The 22,757-nt window shown below is 37.6% G+C and overlaps 1 protein-coding gene across 1 annotated transcript in view; it reads left to right on the top strand.

Moving 5' to 3' along the window:
• TMLHE (trimethyllysine hydroxylase, epsilon) overlaps positions 1 to 22,757 on the top strand; it is a 65,534-nt gene that overhangs the window by 5,751 nt on the left and 37,026 nt on the right. Inside the window, exon 2 of the mRNA XM_049643321.1 lies at positions 11,447 to 11,774. Within this exon, the coding sequence (XP_049499278.1) occupies positions 11,457 to 11,774 (318 nt within the window). The 5' untranslated portion in view covers positions 11,447 to 11,456. The remainder of the gene's footprint in view (positions 1 to 11,446; positions 11,775 to 22,757) is intronic.

The raw sequence follows: 22,757 nt of genomic DNA, 5'->3' as shown, positions 1-22,757 counted from the left end.
GTGATGTTGAGCATCTTTTCATGTGTGTTGACCATCTGGATGTCTTCACAAAAATGTCTAGTCAGGTACTCTACCTTGGCTTGAGTGTCAATGCTTGCAGGAGAAGGCCTTGGCTCCTTACAAGTCATAGAATTGGGATGGAGAACCTCAAAGATCTACACACAGTTTAGCAAAAACTCCACCAACAGAATAGTGATACATCAAAGAAACTTTTCCATCTTAGTCTAGGCTGTAGATGAGCCTTAATTAGGATGTGGGTTCAAATGCCTATAAAAAAGACCAAAAGTGGAAGTGGAAAAGTGGAAGAAATGCAGCCCAGAGTGCACTGTGGTGGCCTCACCTAGCTCCTCAAGGAATCTCCATGTTCTGGAAGACTCTGGACAGAACTGGTCACTGCAGCAGGCCAGTGTTGCACTTCTTCCACAAAGGGTCTGCTCACCCGTAAACACCAGATTCCTGAATACACACCAAAAGGTTACTATATGTGTATATACTAACTACATATATATATATATATATATATATATATATATACACACACACATATGTATATGTATATGTATATGTATATATAATGGGTTTTATATATATATGTAAACATAAATGAATTTCATATATAAATAGAATAAATATGTTTTATATATTATATATAATTATATGTATATAATATATATTAAAAGGTTATATATAATAAATGTATAAAAGTTTGCATTTGATTTATATGTAATAAATATTTATTACATATAGTAACTATAATAAATATCTATATGTATTTAAATGTAGTCTTAGAGTTCTTCCAGGGAAAGAGCTCCAGAAGAAACCTCGGAGAAATCTACAAATGTTGTGATGTTAGAAAACTACTTGTTACAAGTGTGACAGCTAAACAACAGGAAGATGAGAGCCAAAGGTTTTTCTATCCAACTAAGTTAACTTTAAGTCATAAATGCAAGCTATAATGAATGTGCAAGACTCAGGAAATATTAGTTCCATGATGCTTTACTAAGGTATTTAATGGAAATACAAAAGCTTCAGATAACCTAGAAATCATAGGAGACATTTGACGTATGTTTAATGGTGAGCTGTAACTATGTTTACTTGTAAAGCTAAGAATAAGTGAGGAAGATGAAATGACAGAATAGAGGCAAATATTTTATACTCTGAAATATAGATATTACACAAGTAACAAAAAAATGGGTGTAGAAAGAGGACATAGATACTAACCAGGAGTAAGAAAATATAGGTTTAAATTAGAGGCTGGGTCAGAAGGAGGGGAGAGAAAAAGAAGATACTGGCAAATTTTATTATGACTCATGAAGGAAATCAATAGAAAGTATCTTTAAAAGGAGGATAAAAGTAGATCTGATATAATCCCAGCTTAGAACCTTTGCACTAACTTACTTTACACTGGATATCTTCATGACTAACTTCCTCTTTGTTCAAATGTCATCTTTCTCAATGAGGTTTAGCCTTACCATCATATTTAAACCGCCTACTACCTCCAGCCTACCCCTTTTTCATGCTGGATTTTTTTCATAGCTCTTATCATCTTATAATGTGTTATATAGTTTACTTATGTATTGTGTTTATCTTTAATCATCTCCCACCTCCCACTGGAAGATACACTCCATGAAAGGAGGAGTGTTTGTCTTTTTTGTTCACTTATATATCCCAAGCACCTAAAATAGTGCCTGGAACAAAGTTGGCGTCCAATAAATATTTTTTAAATGAGTTGATTAATTAATTAGTTAAGAGTGTTAGGGAAGTTTTCTTCAGTGAATTGATATTTAATCTGAGACCTGAAGAATGAGTAGAAAGAATAAGAGGGAGAACATGATAGTCAGAGGAAACATAGGTAAAGCCCCTGAGGTGGTGGGGCAAGATGGGGCCAATTATGTAAAACCTTGAGTGCCATTGTAAAGAGATGACTCAATCCTTTTGCCTTCCCTCAAGGAGCTCTTAGCAAAAGGGGAGAGAAAAATAATAATTTAAGCAGGTGATTATTATACATGTTGTAATTGCACTAATAAGGGTATGCACAAAGAACTATGAAAACATTGACTAGGCAGCTATTACCTCTTCCTAGGGCAGTTAGGAAGATTTTACAAAGAAGGTGACATTTGAGCTAGATCTCAGGCTGGAGAGTGACATGATGAAAGTGTTTTAAGAAGATTAATCTGGCAATAGTATGGAAAATGGATTGGAATGTGGAAGGACTAGAGGCAAAGAAACCATCTAGCCTATGGCAGTAGTCCAGGCATGAGGTGATGAAGGCTTCTATAGGAATGGAAAAAGGAGGACAAATCTGAGAGACATTGGAAGGAAAAATTGACGGGAGCTAAATGGATTCTTGGCTTTAAGCCTTTCAGGAGGTAATGCTTCTTCCTTAGTAATAACCATGAAAAGATTCAAATTGACCTATTATGTAATTGCCTACTCTGACTAGAATTTCTAGCTATGGCTGTTCTCCAAAAGTTTCTGTTATTGTGATTGATACTTGTTGGACCTTAATTTACATTAAGATGGTTTTAGACTCTAAAGATTGGGGAGCTCTCAAAAACATAATTTTGACTATGAAACAGCAAATTATTCTATTAAAGGAGAAGTGAGGGAAACCATGGGGCTACATAGGAAGTTTTACAATGAGCTCATAGTTCCCTTTTTAAAAGAATAATATGAAAAGAAGGATGAATATAACAGGTGGTATGTGCCTAAAGCATCAGTATTTGGAAACATAAGGCCCCAAAATCACCTCAGGTTGGTAGAAATACATATTTGCAAAAAGAACAAGAACAATGTGCATGTGTCCTGGCATGGGAAAGCTATAAGTCAGATGATATCATTACACTACTCTCAATGATCAAAGGAATTATGGAGAATAGGAGAAGTGCTTTAAGACTGGATTTATGTAAATATATTACCACTTCTAACAAAGACAAAGAAGGAAGAATTTTCAATCTAGTAATCAGTGAACTAAGTATCTCCTGGGTTGGATTCTAGAACAGGCTTTCAAGTAAGTGTGTACTTAGAAAATTACAAAGTTATCAACAAAGACATTCCACACAAATGTAATTTTTTAAAAAAAAAAAAGCTTATTGGGGGTAGTTTATGGAAATTTGGCAGACATAATGTGCATTAAGTGAATTAATGAATGAAATTTCATTAAGATTTTAACAACTCTTTCATGAAACCTTCATGAACAAGAATTATAAATCTATATTTTGATGGGTTTTATAATTAATATAATTATGTATTAATTAATTAAATCTACATACTCAAAGGGAACTGATTAAGAGACCATAGGCAAAGGAAGAGTTTCTGTTGGCCTCCTGCAAAGCCTACCTTTGGTTTGACCTGACTATTTTCATTACTGACTAAAGTGAAGAGTTACAACAGACATCTTACCAGATTTAAAGAAAATAGGAAGTTGGGAGAAAAGTAATTCGATTGAATTCTCACAAACATTTATGGAGTTTTACAAAGCACTAGGAACCATGCTAGATGTTAGAGTACAAATATTAATGAGACATACATCTTCCTGTTGAGGAGCATCCAAATATTACTAGGAAGAGAGACATAAAAACATAGTTTCATCAAAATGTATAAAGAAGGAATATAGAGACATAAACAGAATATTAAGAGAGAACAAAAGAAAGCTTCATTCTGGGAATTTAGGGAAGAATTCTTAAATGAAACGGTATCTCCACTGATTCTTGAAATATGAATAAAAGGCAGGGTTTCCTACTCTGTTTGAGAGAACAAAGGGCATGAACATGAATTTCTTAGAATCAGGAAAGAGTATAGTGAGTCCGGCAAACAATAAGCAATGAAGTACAAGGAGGAAGTGAGGCTGAAAGGTAACTCAGGACCAGGTAAAAGAAGGCATTATGTAACATGATAACAAATTTGGATGGACTTCACCCTGAAGGCCTTAGGGATCCATTCAGAGAGAATTACACACCAACAAGTCTATTTTAGTTCACTGTTCCTACAGTGTGCAAAATGGTTTGAAGGGAGGGCAAATGTGTATATGGAGAGATCAATTAGAAGACTATTACATACAGTCTTTGGGAGAGAAATAACAGTGGGCTTTGACTGGGATGGTGGCAAGTAAAGCTATAATGCAGTGGGTCAGGTTAGGGAATTTCTTAGAGAGTAAAAGTTATGATTTGATAATTGCCCATAAGGGAGAAATTTTACTTTTTCAAAATTTTTCAAAATGTCTATTCATTTTTGAGAGAGAGACACACACACAGCACAAGTGGGGGAGGAGCAGAGAGAGAAGGAGACACAGAATCCGAAGCAGGCTCCAGGCTCCAAGCTGCCAGCACAGAGCCTGATGTGGGGCTCAAACTCACAAGCTGTGAGACCATGACCTGAGCTGAAGTCAGACGCCCAACCGACTGAGCCACCCAGGCACCCCCATAGGGGAGAAATTTTAAAGAGGAGGTATCAGTTTGAAGCACAGATTTCAGATTGAACCAGTTATAGAACTGATTGGATGGTACTGGAATTGACTGTGAGGAAGAACACTGTGGGAGGAGCCAGTTTAGGTACAGTAGATATCCGGAGGCCATTAAAAGGTGCTTCATGAGGCCTGAGGACAGGAATATTCGTTGTGTTTACTGATATATTTCCAGCACTTGTAACAATGCCTGGCACCTAGTACATGTAAAGGTCTGATATATTTGTAATAGGAGCCCTAGAGGGAGAGGAGAGATAGAATGGTACAGAAGCATGAAGAGATGGTAACTAAGAGTTTTCTAAAAGTAACAAAAGCATTGTATTATTTAGCTATTGCTGCATACCAACTTACCAGACACTTAATAGATTAAACTAACACCCACTTATTAGTTCACAGTTCTATAGATCAGGATACCAGGTTTGTCATTACTGGCCAGTATATTAAAGGCTAAAATGAGGGTATTGGCCAGCCTGCATTCCTTTCTGAAGGCTCTGGCTAAGAACGCACATTCAGCTTCATTCAGATTGTTGGCTGAATTCAGTTCCACATGGCTGTAGGACTGAGGTTGCTGTTTCCTTCTTGCATGCCATCTGTTACTCACTCTCCTTTCCTTGAGACTGCCTGCATGACTTTCCCTGTGGTCCCCTCCGTCTTCAAAGCCAATGGAGAATCTCCTTGACAGCAAATCCCTCTCTGGTTTCACATCTCTCACCAGAAACATCCCTGTCCCTTTTAAGGGATGGCTGGATAAGGACAGTCCAACCAAGGATGTTTCTAAAAGTCATCTGTGCATTATACATTGCTTAATCACTCAAGTGAAATCCCATCATATTCATACTCTAGGGGAAGGGATTATAATTTGGCAAGGATCACTGGAAGTCACTTTAGAATTCTGTCTATCACAAACATCAAGTCAAGGATTCAAAAAGTCCTCTGACTCAAAGAAGAATAAATACAAAGAAAACCTTATCTAGGTGTTTTTGTAAAAACTGCTAAAAATGAAGAAAAAGATAAAAACGTAAAAGTAGTTGGAGAAAAAAGATGTAATACCTAATACGGAGCAGCAGTTAGATTGGCTTTGACTTCTTGACAGAAACAACATGAAGATAATGGAATGACATCTTCAAAATGCTGGAGGAAGTAACTGCCAATCCAAATTTCTATATCCAGTGAAAATAGCCTTCAAAAATGGAAGTAGGGGTGCCTGGGTGGCTCAGTCAGTTAAGCATCTGACTCTTGATCTTGGCTCGGGTCATGATCTCGGGGTTCGTGGGATCAAGCCCTGTGTCAGGCTCTGTGCTGGCAGTGTGGAGCCTACTTGGGATTGTCTCTCTCCCTCTTTCTCTGCCCCTCCCCTTCTAATGCTCTCTCTCTCTTTCAAAATAAATAAATAAAATTTTAAAAAAATTGAAGTAAAAGCTGTTTTTAGATGGTTCAGAACTTAGGGAATCTGCCACCAACTGCAAAGGTAATATTAATGATCTTCAAGCAGAAGTAAAATGATCCCAAATAAAAGCTGGGAGCTAGAAGATGGAATGAAGTGTGATGGAGAGGTTAAATATGTGAGTAGGTTTGAATGCCCCTTGGTTGTATAAAACAAAAATAGTAATGTCATGTTATGTGGGATATATATGTGTTAATTAAAATACACAACAGTAGTTGAGGAAGGAATACAAATGGAGTGAATATAAATTCTCTAATCTGCATTATAATTTAATAAGTCAAAGATACATGTTGTAAGTCCTAGAATAACTCCTTTTTAAAAACCAGTAAAAGAATGTATAATAAACAAGTAAACAAAGGAGGAAATTGAATAATACAAATTACCTAATAAGTATAAAAGAAAACAACAGAGAAAAGGTAACAAAACAGCCAAGAGAAATAGAAAGAAAATATTGATATACTAGAGTTAAGTTCAAATATATCAATAATTGTGTTAAATGTAAATGAACTGAACACATTAATTAAACAACAAAGAATATTAAGCTGTTTAAGAAAACAAAATATAACTATGTGCTATTTATAAGAGACACAAGTTAAATGTACAAATACAGGAAAATTGAAAGTTAAAGGGTGGAAGAAATATACAATGCCAACACCATCCAAAAGACAACAGATGGAGATATATTAATAACAGACAAAGTTGAAGGTTTTTTTTTTCTAGGAAAGAGTATAGCCACCCCATTTTCAGAGCTCCCCTCATTAGGGGTCTTTCCATAGCCACCTGGGATCCTGTTCAGTGGCAGTTTACTGAAGCCACCCTCAACAAGCAGACCTACCTGGGATGTATCTTGGTTTCTTCATCAAATGTCAATCCTACTGAGGATCTGAACCAATCTGACACACTACATCTATAAAAGTACCGGTACCCAGAACACATGGTAACAGGATCCTTGTGTTGCCTAAATCCAAAGATTGAATTAATGTGGAAATCTCAGGCTCTAAAGTCAGTTAGTGAAGAGATGCTCAAAGTTGACTTTAAGGTGGGAATATTTACTAGACATGGAGAGATTTTGTAATGTCCTTTTTATGCACACAGAAAAATAGATGGTAATCCTGGGCCATAAAGTAAGTCTCAAAAACTTGAAACAATTACAGTCATTTATACTAGCTGTTTGTTTGTTTGCTTGCTTTTGTTCACTTCAGAGTGAAATGAAGTTAGAATATAATAATGAAAAATCTAGAGGGGTGCCTGGGTGGCTCAGTCGGTTAACCGTCCAACTTCAGCTCAGGTCATGATCTCGCAGTTCATGGGTTCGAGCCCCACATCAGGCTCTGTGCTGACAGCTCAGAGCCTGGAGCCCTCTTCAGATACTGTCTCCCTCTCTCTCTGCCCCTCCCTGTCTCGCACTCTGTCTCTCTCTTCCTCAAAATAAATAAACATTAAAAAAAAACTAGAAAATCTCCCTAAAATATGTAGTATACTTCTAAATAACCTGTTGGTCAAATTTTAAAAATCACAATGTAAATTAGAAAATATTTAAATGAACTGAAAAATGGAACATTGCATATTAAATCCATGGCAGGGAGGATTTTTATGGCAGTCAAAAAGTGAAATTAATCTGTATGATCCTATAATGATGGTACATGTCATTATACATGCAAACCCATAAAATGTAGACCACCAAGAGTGAACCCTAATGTAAACTATTGACTTTGGGTGATACAGATGTGTCAATTATAGGTTCATCAGTTATAACAAATGTACCACTCTGATGGGGATGTTGATAATAAGGGTTCAGCCTATGCATGTCTGGGGAAATCTCTGTATCTTTCCCTCAATTTTGCTGTGAACCTAAGACTTCTCTAAAGAAATAAAATCTTAATTTAAAAAATGTTCAGTGGGCAAAAGATCTGAACAGATACTTGGCCAAAGAAGATATACAAATAGCAATTAAGACTATGAAAAGATGCACAACATCATATATAATTAGGGAAATGCAAATTAAAATAATGAGGTGTCATGCACAACCATTGGAATAGCTAAATTTAAAAAACTGACGGTGCACCTGGGTGGTTCAGTTGGTTGAGCGTCCAATTTTAGCTCAGGTCATGATCTCACAGTTCATGAGTTTGAACCCTGCATTGGGTTCTCTGCTGTCAGCGCAGAGCCTTCTTCGGATCCTCTGTCACCCTCTTTCTTTGTCCCTCCCCTGCTCACACCCTCTCTCTCAAAAATAAACTCTTTTTTAAAAAAAGAGTGCTATTGATGGGTCACATGCTAAATCTATATTTGACATTATAAGAAACTGAAACTGTCATCCAAAGTAGCTAGACTGTTTTGCATTCCACCAGCAATGAATCAGAACTCCTGTTCCTCCACATCCTTGTTATAACTTGGTATTGTCACTTTTTAATTTATTTCTTTAATTAATTAATTTTTGAGAGAGAGAGAGAGAGAGAGAGAGAGAGAGAGAGAGACAGCATGAACAAGTGGGAGGGGCAGAGATAGAGGGAAAGAGATAATCCCAAGCCAACTCTGTGCTGCCAGCGCAAAGCCTGAAGTGGGGCTCAGCACCATGGAACCGTGAGATCATGACTTGAGCCAAAACCAAGAGTCGGATGCTTAACCAATTGAGCCACCCGGGCACCCCCCATGAATTGCACTCTTAAGTATTTACCGAAGTGATCTGAAAACTATAAAATGCAAAATGTATTTTTGTATGTGAGAATAGAAGGTGTGGAGACTTCACATGCGTGTGATCTGGAATTTGGTTCTCCAAACTGTTGATTGTTGATTGTTGACGAATGGGAATGACAAATATTGAAGACAGGAGGTTTCACTTTTTATTTTCTTCTATATTTATGGTTTGTTTAGACTTTTTTTTCTTTTTACATGTGAGCAAATTTTATTTTGTAAGTAAATACGAAACAATGAAACACTTCTTCAAATAATATAGATCACGTGGAGTCCTCCTGGTTTTACCAGGCATAGTTAACTGCTTTCTCTTTTGCAGTTTTTCACTGTATTCTGTGTTTAAAAATGTCATAAGTAGCAGTAGTTATCACCCTATGTTTGTCTTTCTTCCCCACTAGATTGTGAGCTTCTTGAATGGTGGCCGAGATTGCTGACTTATTTATGTTTCTCTTCCCAGTACTTAAGAAAGTACCTGCTAGGGGTGCCTGAGTGGGTCAGTCAAGCGTCTGACTTCACCTCAGGTCATGATCTCACAGTTTGTGACTTCATGCCCTGCATCGGGCTCTGTGCTGACAGCTAGAAGCCTGAAGCCTGCTTCGGATTCTGTGTCTCCCTCTCTCTCTGCCCCTTCCCCGCTCATGCTCTCTCTCTCTTAAAAATAAATAAACATTTAAAAAAATGTGAATATATATATATATATATATGTATATATATATATAGAGAGAGAGAGAGAGAGAACCTGTTATACACATGCTCAGTAATATTTGTTGAGTGAAATAATGAAGAAAGGAATACATATACTTGCTTAAGAGTGGTTTTCTGGGGGAGCAATCCAATGTAAAGGGAGAAGAGTATTCAATTAAGAATTAGTGTCAACTGGGGGTGGCTCAGTGTGTTAAGAATCCAACTCTTGGTTTCAGCAGGTCATGATCTCACGGTTCGTGAGATCAAGCCCCATATCGGATTCTATGCTGATAATGTAGAGCTTGCTTGAGATTCCCTCATTCCCTCTCTCCCTCTCTCTCTGCTCCCCCCACCACCAACCACATCTCTTTTGCTGTCAAAATAAATAAACTTAAAAAAAAGAACTGAGCACTAAACCAGGGGTTGGAAAAATTGTACTTTGAAGGACCAAATAGCAAATATTGTAGACTTTACAGGCCACATATGGTCTTGGCCTCATATTATTTTTTGTTCTTGTTTACAACCTTTTATTTTTTATTTATTTTTGAGAGAGAGGGAGTGAGCATGAGCAAGGGAGAGGGGTGGAGGGGGAGAGAGAGAATCTTAACCAGGCCCCACAGTCAGCATGGGGCCTGACATGGGGCTTGATTTCATGATCCTGTTATCATGACTTGACCTGAAGTCAAGAGTCAGATGCTCAAGTTACTGAGCCACCCAGGAACCCCTACAATCCTTTAAAAATATAAAATCCATTCTTAGCTTGTGGGACATATAAAACTAGGCATGGACTATAATTTGCCAGCCTCTGTAGGTAGGAGGTTGAGAAACAAGAGACAGTAGAGAACATAAATGTAACCAAGACACCAGCAGAGGCCTTGCCATGCTCTGCTCCTTGCTTACACCCATAAAATATCAATAAATTTGACTTTAGTTCCTCATTTCCTAGCCTGTCATCAGAATATGCCCAAGTCATCACCCCAAGTCATCAGAATATGCAGTTACATCTCTAGCTATGGCCTTTGTGTTTATCATTGATGTCGTCCCACATCAACGTGACATTCAGTTCCTTCCTCAGCTTACACCACACACACACACACACACACACACACACACACACGCACACACCACTGAAAGCAATCATTCTATGGGTTTAGTGACCTTAAGGGGTTATTGAAAAGGTTCACATCAAGCACCATACAGCTTCTCTGTAGTTGGATGGCTTTCTCCCTCTTTTCTCACAGAACAAATTAATTCTTTTAAAGGTATTATGCAAATGAAGTTTTTTTATTAATCTTTCTGAAACCATGACACTCAGGGAGTCACCAACTCTAAGCAGGTTTGTCAAGGTAGTTTTACCAACAGATATATTTTATCCCTAACAATAATCATTATAAAAATGATAATAATAATAATATGGGACAGACACAATTCTAAGTACTTTAGTCTTTATATTAGGCAAATTAAATAAGTATTATTATTATTATCCTCATTTTACAAACAGGAAACCAGAGTGACTGAGAGTTTAAGTAACTTGCCCACAATCATGCATAATCAGTGGGAAAAAAAAGTTTCAAGAAGTCAGGTGAGAGTGATCAATAAATAGTGTCACAAGTGGAGAGGGCCAAAAGGATTAGACCTGTAAAGCAATTCTTCTATGTGGTGGTAACGTTAAAATTACTGAATTTCGGGAGTGCCTGGGTGGCTCAGTCGGTTAAGTGTCAGACTTCAGCTCAGGTCATGATCTTGCGGCTTGTGATTTCGAGCCCCACATCAGGCTCTGTGCTGGCAGCTAAGAGCCTGGAGCCTGCTTCAGATTCTGTGTCTCCCTCTCTGCCCTTCCCTCGTTTGCACTATGTCTCTCTCTCTCAAAAATAAATAAACATTTAAAAAATTTGTTTAATTAGTGAATTTTTAAAGAACGATTTCAGTTAAATAGTATGTTAGAAGCAAGATTACAAGACATACAAAAAGACTATGTAGTGAGAAAATGGAAGTAATGGTTATAGACCACTTATGCTTAGCTTTTCAGAATTTTTCCTTTGTTTAATCCTGAATTGAGATAATTAAATCTATTCTTTCATATAGTTACATCTGTAGTGTTATTCCTACAGCTTCATAAAGGTTATTTAATACTGTTACTAACTCTCTCTTCTCACTGTCAGATTTTCTAAGATGTGGTGCTGCAGGCTGTCCCATCTACACGGCAGGCTCCAGAACCTGCTGAGCAGAGGAGTCACATGCTCAGCCTTCCAACAGCCCAACTTCAAAAGCTTGTTTCCATTAGCCATCCGTTGGCACCATACGGCTTCCAAGTCTCTGAACTGTGCTTGGCAGCAACACGAAGATCATTTTGGTAAGATATATGGAGACAGATACTTCATTTTTTTTAAGTTTTATTTTCATTCCAGTCAGTTAACATATAGTGTAATATTAGTTTCAGGTGTAGAATTGATTCGACACTTCCATACAACACCTGGTGCACATGACAACAAGTGCACTCCTTAATGCCCATCACCTGTTCAACCCATCTCCCCATCCACCTCCCCTCTGGGAACCATCAGTTTGTTCCCTATAGTAAAGTCTGTTTCTTGGGTTGACTCTATTTTTTTTCCCTTTGCTTGTTTGTTTTATTTCTTAAATTGCACATGAGTGAAATCATATGGTATTTGCCTTTCTCTGACTGACTTATTTTGCTTAGAATAATGTACACTCTAGCTCCATCCACATCGTTGCAAATGGCAAGATTTCATTCTTTTTGATAACCAAGTGGCATTCCACTGGATGTATCCCACGGAAATGAAATGTAACATCTTACCCATGTTTGAGTGTACAGTTCAAGTGTTAACTATATTCACATTGTTGTTCAATATCAGATACTTCTCATGTGGACTGAAAATATTTTCTGTGCAGTTGTAAGGGCCTCTAGCCATTTATTTCCAAGATTATCCTACAGGTTGCAAGAAAGACAAGAATAATATACAGCAACAGTATAATCTCATCCTAGCAAAAGAGAAGGGAACATTGCTCTACTCCAGTCCCACTCTGTCTCTCTCTCTCATATAATGGGAAAAATAAAATAAAAGAAAGCCTCAGTATATAGGGAAGAGGGTTTCAAAGGCATAGACTGGGAATGCTACAGCCAGGTAAGGTATTAGGTGGCAGAGGGGAAAAAAGCTTTACCCTGTCTATTAGTTTCCTAACACTGCTATAATAAATTACCATAAACTAGTTGGCTTAAAACAACAGAAATCTGGGGAGCCTGGGTGGCTCTGTCAGTTGAACATTTGACTTTGGCTAAGGTCATGATCTCACAGTTCATGAGTTTGAGCCCCTTGCCAGGCTCTGTACTGAGAGTGCAGAGACTACTTGGGATTCTCTGTCTCTCCTCTCTCTTTGCTCCTCCCACTCGTGCTTTCTCTGTCTCAAAATAAATAACTTTTTTAAAAAGTTAAACAACAAAAAGAGACATTTATTTTTTCACAGTTCTAGAAGATAGAAGCCTGAAACCAAGGCAGGTAGGGATATATTCCCTCCAAAGACTCTAAGAAAGAACTCTTTCTTGCCTCCTCAACATTCTGGTAGTTGCTGACAATCCCTGGTGTTCCTTGACTTATGGCAACATCACTTCACTGTCTGCCTGTCATCACATGGCTTCTTCCCTGTGTGTCCTGTGTCTTCAAATATCTCTCCTTATAAGGGTACCAGCTGTGGGATTTGGGGTCAATACTGTAAGATGACCTAGTACCATATGACCTCATCATATCTTGATCATCTTCAAAGACCCTATTTCCAAATAAAGTCTCATTCACAGGAGCTAGAAATTATGGGTTCAACATCTTTTGGGGGAATACTGTTCAACCTATAACCCTGAAAAGGGACAAAAACAATTGTGAAGGCTATACCCAAAGACATAGGCCCACTGTTTACTCCAAAGACTGAGACTTAATCCAAATATTAGATAGTGCCCTTCTCCTCCATACATTATACATTATGCATTATAACCTGATAATAAGCCCCCAGTTAAAATAACAGTGGATTATAGCTGGGAGAGCTGCAACAGACAGGCAGTTTCTGAGGTACAGCACAAAGAGAAGGGCCAAGGCCAAGAAGAGAGACAAAAACAAGGTCACTAGAGGAATTCAATGCCTTTGGTACCCATAGAGACAAAAACATCAGCTCTAGCCCCTCTCTTGGCCAGATTGGTATAAATACTCACCTTAAAGTCCCATTTACCTCAGAGGCTACTGCTTTATACAACACATGTGCCTTTCAACAACAAAATTACAAAGCATGCTAAAAGGCAACAAATAACAATTTGAAGAGACAAAGCACAATGAGAACTAGACTCACATGTGACACAGGTGTGGAAATTATCAGTCAGGAAATTAATGGCTAATATGTTAAGGACTCTAATGGATAATGGAGATGGGAGACAAAATGAAAGACCAGATGGATAATGTCAGCAGAGTGATGAAAAATATAAGAAAGAATTTTTAAAATCAAAATCATAGCAACAGAATTGAAGGATGACATTAATGGGTTCATCAGTAGACTTGACATATTCAAAGATATAATCAGTAGATGTAAAAAATAGGTCAGTAGAAATTACCCATACTGAAATGCAAGAGAGAGAGACAGAGAGACAGAGAGAGAGACAGAGACAGGGAGAAGAGACAAAAACATACAGTATTCACACACTGTGGGACGATACTAAGGGATGGAGAAAGAAGCACCATGCAAATGATAATCAAACAAATAGTAGCTATATTTCAGACAAAGCAGTCTACAGAACAAGGAAGATTATTAGTGATAAAAAGGCACATGACATAGTGATAAAGGGATCAGTTCTTTAAGAGAACATGTAGCCATTTTAAAAATGTAGAACCTAACAAGAGACCATCAAAGTACATAAAACAAACACTGATATAAAATTAGAAATAAACAAATCCACAATTGTCCTTGGAAATGTTAAAACCTCCTTCTTCACCGTTATTGATAGATTAAGCAGCCAGAAAATCAGTAAGGATATAAATAACCTGAATGGCACTATCAACCAACTTGACCTAATTGACATTTATAGAACAGTCCATCCAGGAAAAGTAAAGTACATGTTGTTCTGAAATGTAAATGAAACATCCACCAAGACAGACCACATTCTGGGCCATAAAAAAGCTCAACAAATTTGAAAGAATCTAAAAGCATAGATTATGTACTCTGATCATAATGGAATCAACTAGAAATCAATAACAAAAAGATAGAAGTCTCTAATATTTGGAAATTAAGCTGTATTCCAAAAAATATATAGGTATAAAGTCTCAAAGTTAAAAATATTTTGAACTAAATGAAAATGAATATAGAACTTATCAAAATTTATGGTAAGCAGCTAAAGCAGTGGTTGGAGGGAAATATGTAGCAATAAATGTATATATTAGAAAAGAATAAAGGTCAAAAATCAATAACCTATACTTCTACATTAGGAAATTGGATAAGGAAGAGCAAATTAAACCTAAAGCAAACAAAAGGAAGGAAATAGTAAAAATTAGAGCAGAAATCCATGATATAGAAAATGGGGAGAAAAAAACAAGAATATCAATAAACCCAAAACTGTTTATTTGAAAATATCAATAAAACAGATAAGCCTCTAGCCAGACTAACCAAGAAAAGAAGGGAAGAGAGAAAGATTACCAATGTCAAGAATTTTTATCACTGATCCTACAGATACTAAAAGGACAATAAGAGGAATACCAGAAACAACATTATGCCCATAGATTTGATAATTCAGATGAAATGGACCAATTCCTACAAATACACTACTATGGACTGAATTGTTCCCTCCCACCAAAATTCATGTTGAAGCCCTAACTCCCCATATTACTGTATTAGAAAGATGGTCTTTAAGGAGGTGATTAAATGACATGATGAGGATAGAACCCTGGCCCAAATGCACTATCCTTATAAAAGAGGAAGAGTAGTGATATTTTCCAGTGATATCTCCCTACCCACCGCCCCCCCAGCCTTCTTTCTCTCATGAGGATGTAGTAAGAAGGTAGCCATCTATATAAACCAGGAAGAAAGCTGTCACCAGGAACCAAATCAGTTGGTGCCTTGATCCTGGACTTCTAGCCTCCAGAACCATTAGAAAATAAACTTACATTGTTTAAGCCAACCAGTCTATGCATTTTGTTATGGCGACCTGAGCAGACACAAAATACCAAAACTTAAGAAAAATTACATAACTTGAATAGTCCCAAATCTTTTAAAGAAATAGTAATAAAAAAAACTTTCAAAAAAGAAAACACCTGGCCAAGATGGTTTCACTCATGAATTCTACCAAACATTTCAGAAAGAAATATCACCAATTCTATACATTTTCCTCCAGAAAATAGAAGAATAAAGGACATTTCACAACTTATTTTTTGAGGTCATCATTACCCTAATACCAAAGTTAGACAAAGACAGTAAAAGAAAGAAAAACTATAGATGAGTATTTCATGAACATAAACATAAAAATCATGCCAGAATATTAACAAATCAAATCCAATGATATATAAAAAGGATCAAGGCCAGCTAGGATTCATCCTAGGAATACAAGGCTCTTTCAACATTAAAAAAAAATCAGTGTAATCCACCATATGAATAGGCTAAGAAACACTATATGATCATCTCATTAGGTTCAGAAAAACAGTTTAACAAAACTCAATACCCATTTATTATAAAAGCTAAACAAATTGGTAATAGAAAGGAACTTTCTTAACCCAATAAAGGACATATATGAAAAACATACAACGAACATCGTACTTAATGTCAAGATATTGAATTCTTTCCTCCTAAGATCAGGAATAAGAGAAGGATATCCTTTTCTCACCACTTGTATTCAACATTGTTTTGGAAATCCTAACTAGTGCAATAAAGCAAGAAAAATAAAGACATGCATATTAGAAAGGAAGAAATAAAACTTTTTTTTTTGCAAATGATATGATTATCTATGTAGAAATCCCCAAAGGATCTACAAAAAAATCATGAGAGTAAGTTTAATGAAGTTGCATAATACAAGGTTAATATACAAAAGTCATTTGTTTTCCTATAACAACTAACGACTGCAATTTGAAATTAAGAAAGCAATACCATTTATAATAGCACCAAAAAATAAGTACTTAGTTTAAATATTTAAATATTTTAGAATCTGTATTCAGGAAACTGAGGAACACTGATGGAAGAAATGAAAGAATGAAATCACTGGAAAGGCATTCCATGATCATGGATTAGAAGACTCAACATTGTTAAAATGAGAATTCTCGATATGATCTATAGATTCAATGCAATCCCACTCAAGCTTTTTTTATAGATATCAACAAACTGGTTATAAAATGTATGTGGAAAGGCAAAGGTACCAGACTGGCCAATAGAATTCTGAAGAAAAAGTCAAAGGACTCAAACTACCTGATTTTAGGACTTACTGTAAAGCTATAATAATCAAGACAGTGTGGTGTTGGCAAAAGGATAGATACACAGATTAGTGGAAGAAGATGGAGAAAACCCAGAAATAGACCCATACAAATATGGTCAACTCATTTTTGACAAAAATACAAAGCCAATTCTATGAATATTTTTTTTCCAAAAAGTGGTGCTGGAACAATTAGATATCCATGTGCAAACAAAACAAAACAAATCAAATCAAAATGCTGACACCTCATACTTGGTGTAACTATTAACTCAAAGTTGATTATGGGTCTAAATGTAAAATGCAAAACTATAAAAGTTGTGTAAGAAAACAGAACAAAGTATTACCTTTGATTAAACAGAGTTCTTAGATACAACTTTAAAAGTGTAACCCATTAAGGGAAAAATGATAAATTGGCCTCTATCAAAATTCAAAACATTTTTTCTCTGGCAGACACTTTTAAGAGAATGAAAAGAAAAGCCACAGACTTGGAGATAATTTTTGCAAACCACATATCTGAGTAAAGACTTGCATGCAGAATATATAAAGACCTCTTAAACTTAGTAAGAAAACAACCCACTTTTTTTTTCAATATATGAAATTTATTGTCAAATTGGTTTCCATACAACACCCAGTGCTCATCCCAAAAGGTACCCTCCTCAATACCCATCACCCACCCTCCCCTCCCTCCCACCCCCCATCAACCCTCAGTTTGTTCTCAGTTTTTAACAGTCTCCTATGCTTTGGCTCTCTCCCACTCTAACCTCTTTTTTTTTTCCTTCCCCTCCCCCATGGGTTTCTGTTAAGTTTCTCAGGATCCACATAAGAGTGAAAACATATGGTATCTGTCTTTCTCTGTATGGCTTATTTCATTTAGCATCACACTCTCCAGTTCCATCCACGTTGCTACAAAAGGCCAATTTCATTCTTTCTCATTGCCACGTAGTATTCCATTGTGTATATAAACCACAATTTCTTTATCCATTCATCAGTTGATGGACATTTAGGCTCTTTCCATAATTTGGCTATTGTTGAGAGTGCTGCTATAAACATTGGGGTACAAGTGCCCCTATGCATCAGTACTCCTGTATCCCTTGGGTAAATTCCTAGCAGTGCTATTCCTGGGTCATAGGGTAGGTCTATTTTTAATTTTCTGAGGAACCTCCACACTGCTTTCCAGAGCGGCTGCACCAATTTGCATTCCCACCAACAGTGCAAGAGGGTTCCCGTTTCTCCACATCCTCGCCAGCATCTATAGTCTCCTGGTTTGTTCATTTTGGCCACTCTGACTGGCGTGAGGTGATATCTGAGTGTGGTTTTGATTTGTATTTCCCTGATAAGGAGCGATGTTGAACATCTTTTCATGTGCCTGTCGGCCATCCGGATGTCTTCTTTAGAGAAGTGTCTATTCATGTTTTCTGCCCATTTCTTCACTGGGTTATTTGTTTTTCGGGGGTGGAGTTTGGTGAGCTCTTTATAGATTTTGGATACTAGCCCTTTGTCTGATATGTCATTTGCAAATATCTTTTCCCATTCCATTGGTTGCCTTTTAGTTTTGTTGGTTATTTCCTTTGCGGTGCAGAAGCTTTTTATCTTCATAAGGTCCCAGTAATTCATTTTTGCTTTTAATTCTCTTGCCTTTGGGGATGTGTCGAGTAAGAGATTGCTACGGCTGAGGTCAGAGAGGTCTTTTCCTGCTTTCTCCTCTAGGGTTTTGATGGTTTCCTGTCTCACATTCAGGTCCTTTATCCATTTTGAGTTTATTTTTGTGAATGGTGTGAGAAAGTGGTCTAGTTTCAACCTTCTGCATGTTGCTGTCCACTTCTCCCAGCACCATTTGTTAAAGAGACTGTCTTTTTTCCATTGGATGTTCTTTCCTGCTTTGTCAAAGATGAGTTGGCCATACGTTTGTGGGTCTAGTTCTGGGGTTTCTATTCTATTCCATTGGTCTATGTGTCTGTTTTTGTGCCAATACCATGCTGTCTTGATGATTACAGCTTTGTAGTAGAGGCTAAAGTCTGGGATTGTGATGCCTCCCGCTTTGGCCTTCTTCTTCAAAATTACTTTGGCTATTCGGGGCCTTTTGTGGTTCCATATGAATTTTAGGATGGCTTGTTCTAGTTTCGAGAAGAATGCTGGTGCAATTTTGATTGGGATTGCATTGAATGTGTAGATAGCTTTGGGTAGTATTGACATTTTGACAATATTTATTCTTCCAATCCATGAGCAGGGAATGTCTTTCCATTTCTTTATATCTTCTTCAATTACCTTCATAAGCTTTCTATAGTTTTCAGCATACAGATCTTTTACATCTTTGGTTAGATTTATTCCTAGGTATTTTATGCTTCTTGGTGCAATTGTGAATGGGATCAGTTTCTTTATTTGTCTTTCTGTTGCTTCATTGTTAGTGTATAAGAATGCAACTGATTTCTGTACATTAATTTTGTATCCTGTGACTTTGCTGAATTCATGTATTGGTTCTAGCAGACTTTTGGTGGAGTCTATCGGATTTTCTATGTATAATATCATGTCATCTGCAAAAAGCGAAAGCTTGACTTCATCTTTGCCAATTTGGATGCCTTTGATTTCCTTTTGTTGTCTCATTGCTGATGCTAGAACTTCCAACACTATATTAAACAACAGCAGAGAGAATGGGCATCCCTGTCGTGTTCCTGATCTCAGGGAAAAAGCTCTCAGTTGTTCCCCATTGAGGATGATGTTAGCTGTGGGCTTTTCATAAATGGCTTTTATGATCTTTAAGTATGTTCCTTCTATCCCGACTTTCTCAAGGGTTTTTATTAAGAAAGGGTGCTGGATTTTGTCAAAGGCCTTTTCTGCATCGATTGACAGGATCATATGGTTCTTCTCTTTTTTTTTATTAATGTGATGTATCACGTTGATCGATTTGCGAATGTTGAACCAGCCCTGCATCCCAGGAATGAATCCCACTTGATCATGGTGAATAATTCTTTTTATATGCTGTTGAATTCGATTTGCTAGTATCTTATTGAGAATTTTTGCATCCATATTCATCAGGGATATTGGCCTATAGTTCTCTTTTTTTACTGGGTCTCTGTCTGGTTTAGGAATCAAGTAATACTGGTTTCATAGAATGAGTCTGGAAGTTTTCCTTCCCTTTCTGTTTCTTGGAATAGCTTGAGAAGGATAGGTATTATCTCTGCTTTAAACGTCTGGTAGAACTCCCCAGGGAAGCCATCTGGTCCTGGACTCTTATTTGTTGGGAGATTTTTGATAACCGATTCAATTTCTTCGCTGGTTATGGGTCTGTTCAAGCTTTCTATTTCGTCCTGATTGAGTTTTGGAAGAGTGTGGGTGTTTAGGAATTTGTCCATTTCTTCCAGGTTGTCCAATTTGTTGGCATATAATTTTTCATAGTATTCCCTGATAATTGTTTGTATCTCCGAGGGATTGGTTGTAATAATCCCATTTTCATTCATGATTTTATCTATTTGGGTCATCTCCCTTTTCTTTTTGAGAAGCCTGGCTAGAGGTTTGTCAATTTTGTTTATTTTTTCAAAAAACCAACTCTTGGTTTCGTTGATCTGCTCTACAGTTTTTTTAGATTCTATATTGTTTATTTCTGCTCTGATCTTTATTATTTCTCTTCTTCTGCTGGGTTTGGGGTGTCTTTGCTGTTCTGCTTCTATTTCCTTTAGGTGTGCTGTTAGATTTTGTATTTGGGATTTTTCTTGTTTCTTGAGATAGGCCTGGATTGCAATGTATTTTCCTCTCAGGACTGCCTTCGCTGCGTCCCAAAGCGTTTGGATTGTTGTATTTTCATTTTCGTTTGTTTCCATATAGTTTTTAATTTCTTCTCTAATTGCCTGGTTGACCCACTCATTCTTTAGTAAGGTGTTCTTTAACCTCCATGCTTTTGGAGGTTTTCCAGACTTTTTCCTGTTGTTGATTTCAAGCTTCATAGCATTGTGGTTTGAAAGTATGCATGGTATGATTTCAATTTTTGTATACTTATGAAGGGCTGTTTTGTGACCCAGTATGTGATCTATCTTGGAGAATGTTCCATGTGCACTCGAGAAGAAAGTATATTCTGTTGCTTTGGGATGCAGAGTTCCTAATGTATCTGTCAAGTCCATCTGATCCAATGTATCATTCAGGGCCCTTGTTTCTTTATTGACCGTGTATCTAGATGATCTATCCATTTCTGTAAGTGGGGTGTTAAAGTCCCCTGCAATGACCACATTCTTATCAATAAGGTTGCTTATGTTTGTGAGTAATTGTTTTATATATTTGGGGGCTCCGGTATTTGGCGCATAGACATTTATAATTGTTAGCTCTTCCTGGTGGATAGACCCTGTAATTATTATATAATGCCCTTCTTCATCTCTTGTTACAGCCTTTAATTTAAAGTCTAGTTTGTCTGATATAAGTATGGCTACTCCAGCTTTCTTTTGGCTTCCAGTAGCATGATAAATAGTTCTCCATCCCCTCACTCTCAATCTAAAGGTGTCCTCAGATCTAAAATGAGTCTCTTGTAGACAGCAAATAGATGGGTCTTGTTTTTTTTATCCATTCTGATACCCTATGTCTTTTGGTTGGCGCATTTAATCCATTTACATTCAGTGTTATTATAGAAAGATATGGGTTTAGAGTCATTGTGATGTCTGTATGATTTATGCTTGTAGTGATGTCTCTGGTACTTTGTCTCACAGGATCCCCCTTAGGATCTCTTGTAGGGCTGGTTTAGTGGTGCAAATTCCTTCAGTTTTTGTTTGTTTGGGAAGACCTTTATCCTTCTATTCTAAATGACAGACTTGCTGGATAAAGGATTCTCGGCTGCATATTTTTCCTGTTCAGCACATTAACGATCTCGTGCCAATCCTTTCTGGCCTGCCAGGTTTCAAAAGAGAGATCAGTCACGAGTCTTATAGGTCTCCCTTTATATGTGAGGGCACGTTTATCCCTTGCTGCTTTCAGAATTTTCTCTTTATCCTTGTATTTTGCCAGTTTCACTATGATATGTCGTGCAGAAGATCGATTCAAGTTACGTCTGAAGGGAGTTCTCTGTGCCTCTTGGATTTCAATGCCTTTTTCCTTCCCCAGTTCAGGGACGTTCTCAGCTATAAATTCTTCAAGTACCCCTTCAGCACCTTTCCCTCTCTCTTCCTCCTCTGGGATACCAATTATGCGTATATTATTTCTTTTTAGTGTATCGCTTAGTTCTCTAATTTTCCCCTCATACTCCTGGATTTTTTTATCTCTCTTTCTCTCAGCTTCCTCTTTTTCCATAACTTTATCTTCTAGTTCACCTATTCTCTCCTCTGCCTCTTCAATCCGAGCCGTCGTGCTTTCCATTTTGTTTTGCATTTCGTTTAAAGCGTTTTTCAGCTCCTCCTGACTGCTCCTTAGTCCCTTGATCTCTGTAGCAAGAGATTCTCTGCTGTCCTCTATACTGTTTTCAAGCCCAGCGATTAATTTTATGACTATTATTCTAAATTCACTTTCTGTTATGTTATTTAAATCCTTTTTGATCAGTTCATTAGCTGTTGTTATTTCCTGGAGATTCTTCTGAGGGGAATTCTTCCGTTTGGTCATTTTGGAGAGTCCCTGGAGTGGTGGGGGCCTGCAGGGCACTTCCCCTGTGCTGTGGTGTATAACTGGAGTTGGTGGGCGGGGCCGCAGTCAGACCTGATGTCTGCCCCCAGCCCACCGCTGGGGCCACAGTCAGACTGGTGTGTGCCTTCTCTTCCCCTCTCCTAGGGGCGGGATTCACTGTGGGGTGGCGTGGCCCGTCTGGGCTACTTGCACACTGCCAGGCTTGTGTTGCTGGGGATCTGGCGTATTAGCTGGGGTGGGTAGGCAAGGTGCACGGGGGCTGGAGGGGCAGGCTTAGCTCGCTTCTCCTTAGGTGATCCACTTCAGGAGGAGCCCTGTGGCAGCGGGAGGGAGTCAGATCCGCTGCCGGAGGTTTGGCTCCGCAGAAGCACAGAGTTGGGTGTTTGCGCAGAGCGAGCAAGTTCCCTGGCAGGAACTGGTTCCCTTTGGGATTTTGG

This window comes from Panthera uncia, chromosome X, assembly GCF_023721935.1.
Source record: "Panthera uncia isolate 11264 chromosome X, Puncia_PCG_1.0, whole genome shotgun sequence".
In the NCBI taxonomy this organism is placed as follows: domain Eukaryota; kingdom Metazoa; phylum Chordata; class Mammalia; order Carnivora; family Felidae; genus Panthera; species Panthera uncia.
Note: the sequence above shows the minus strand (reverse complement) of the source record. Positions and strands in the feature narration are given on the sequence as shown.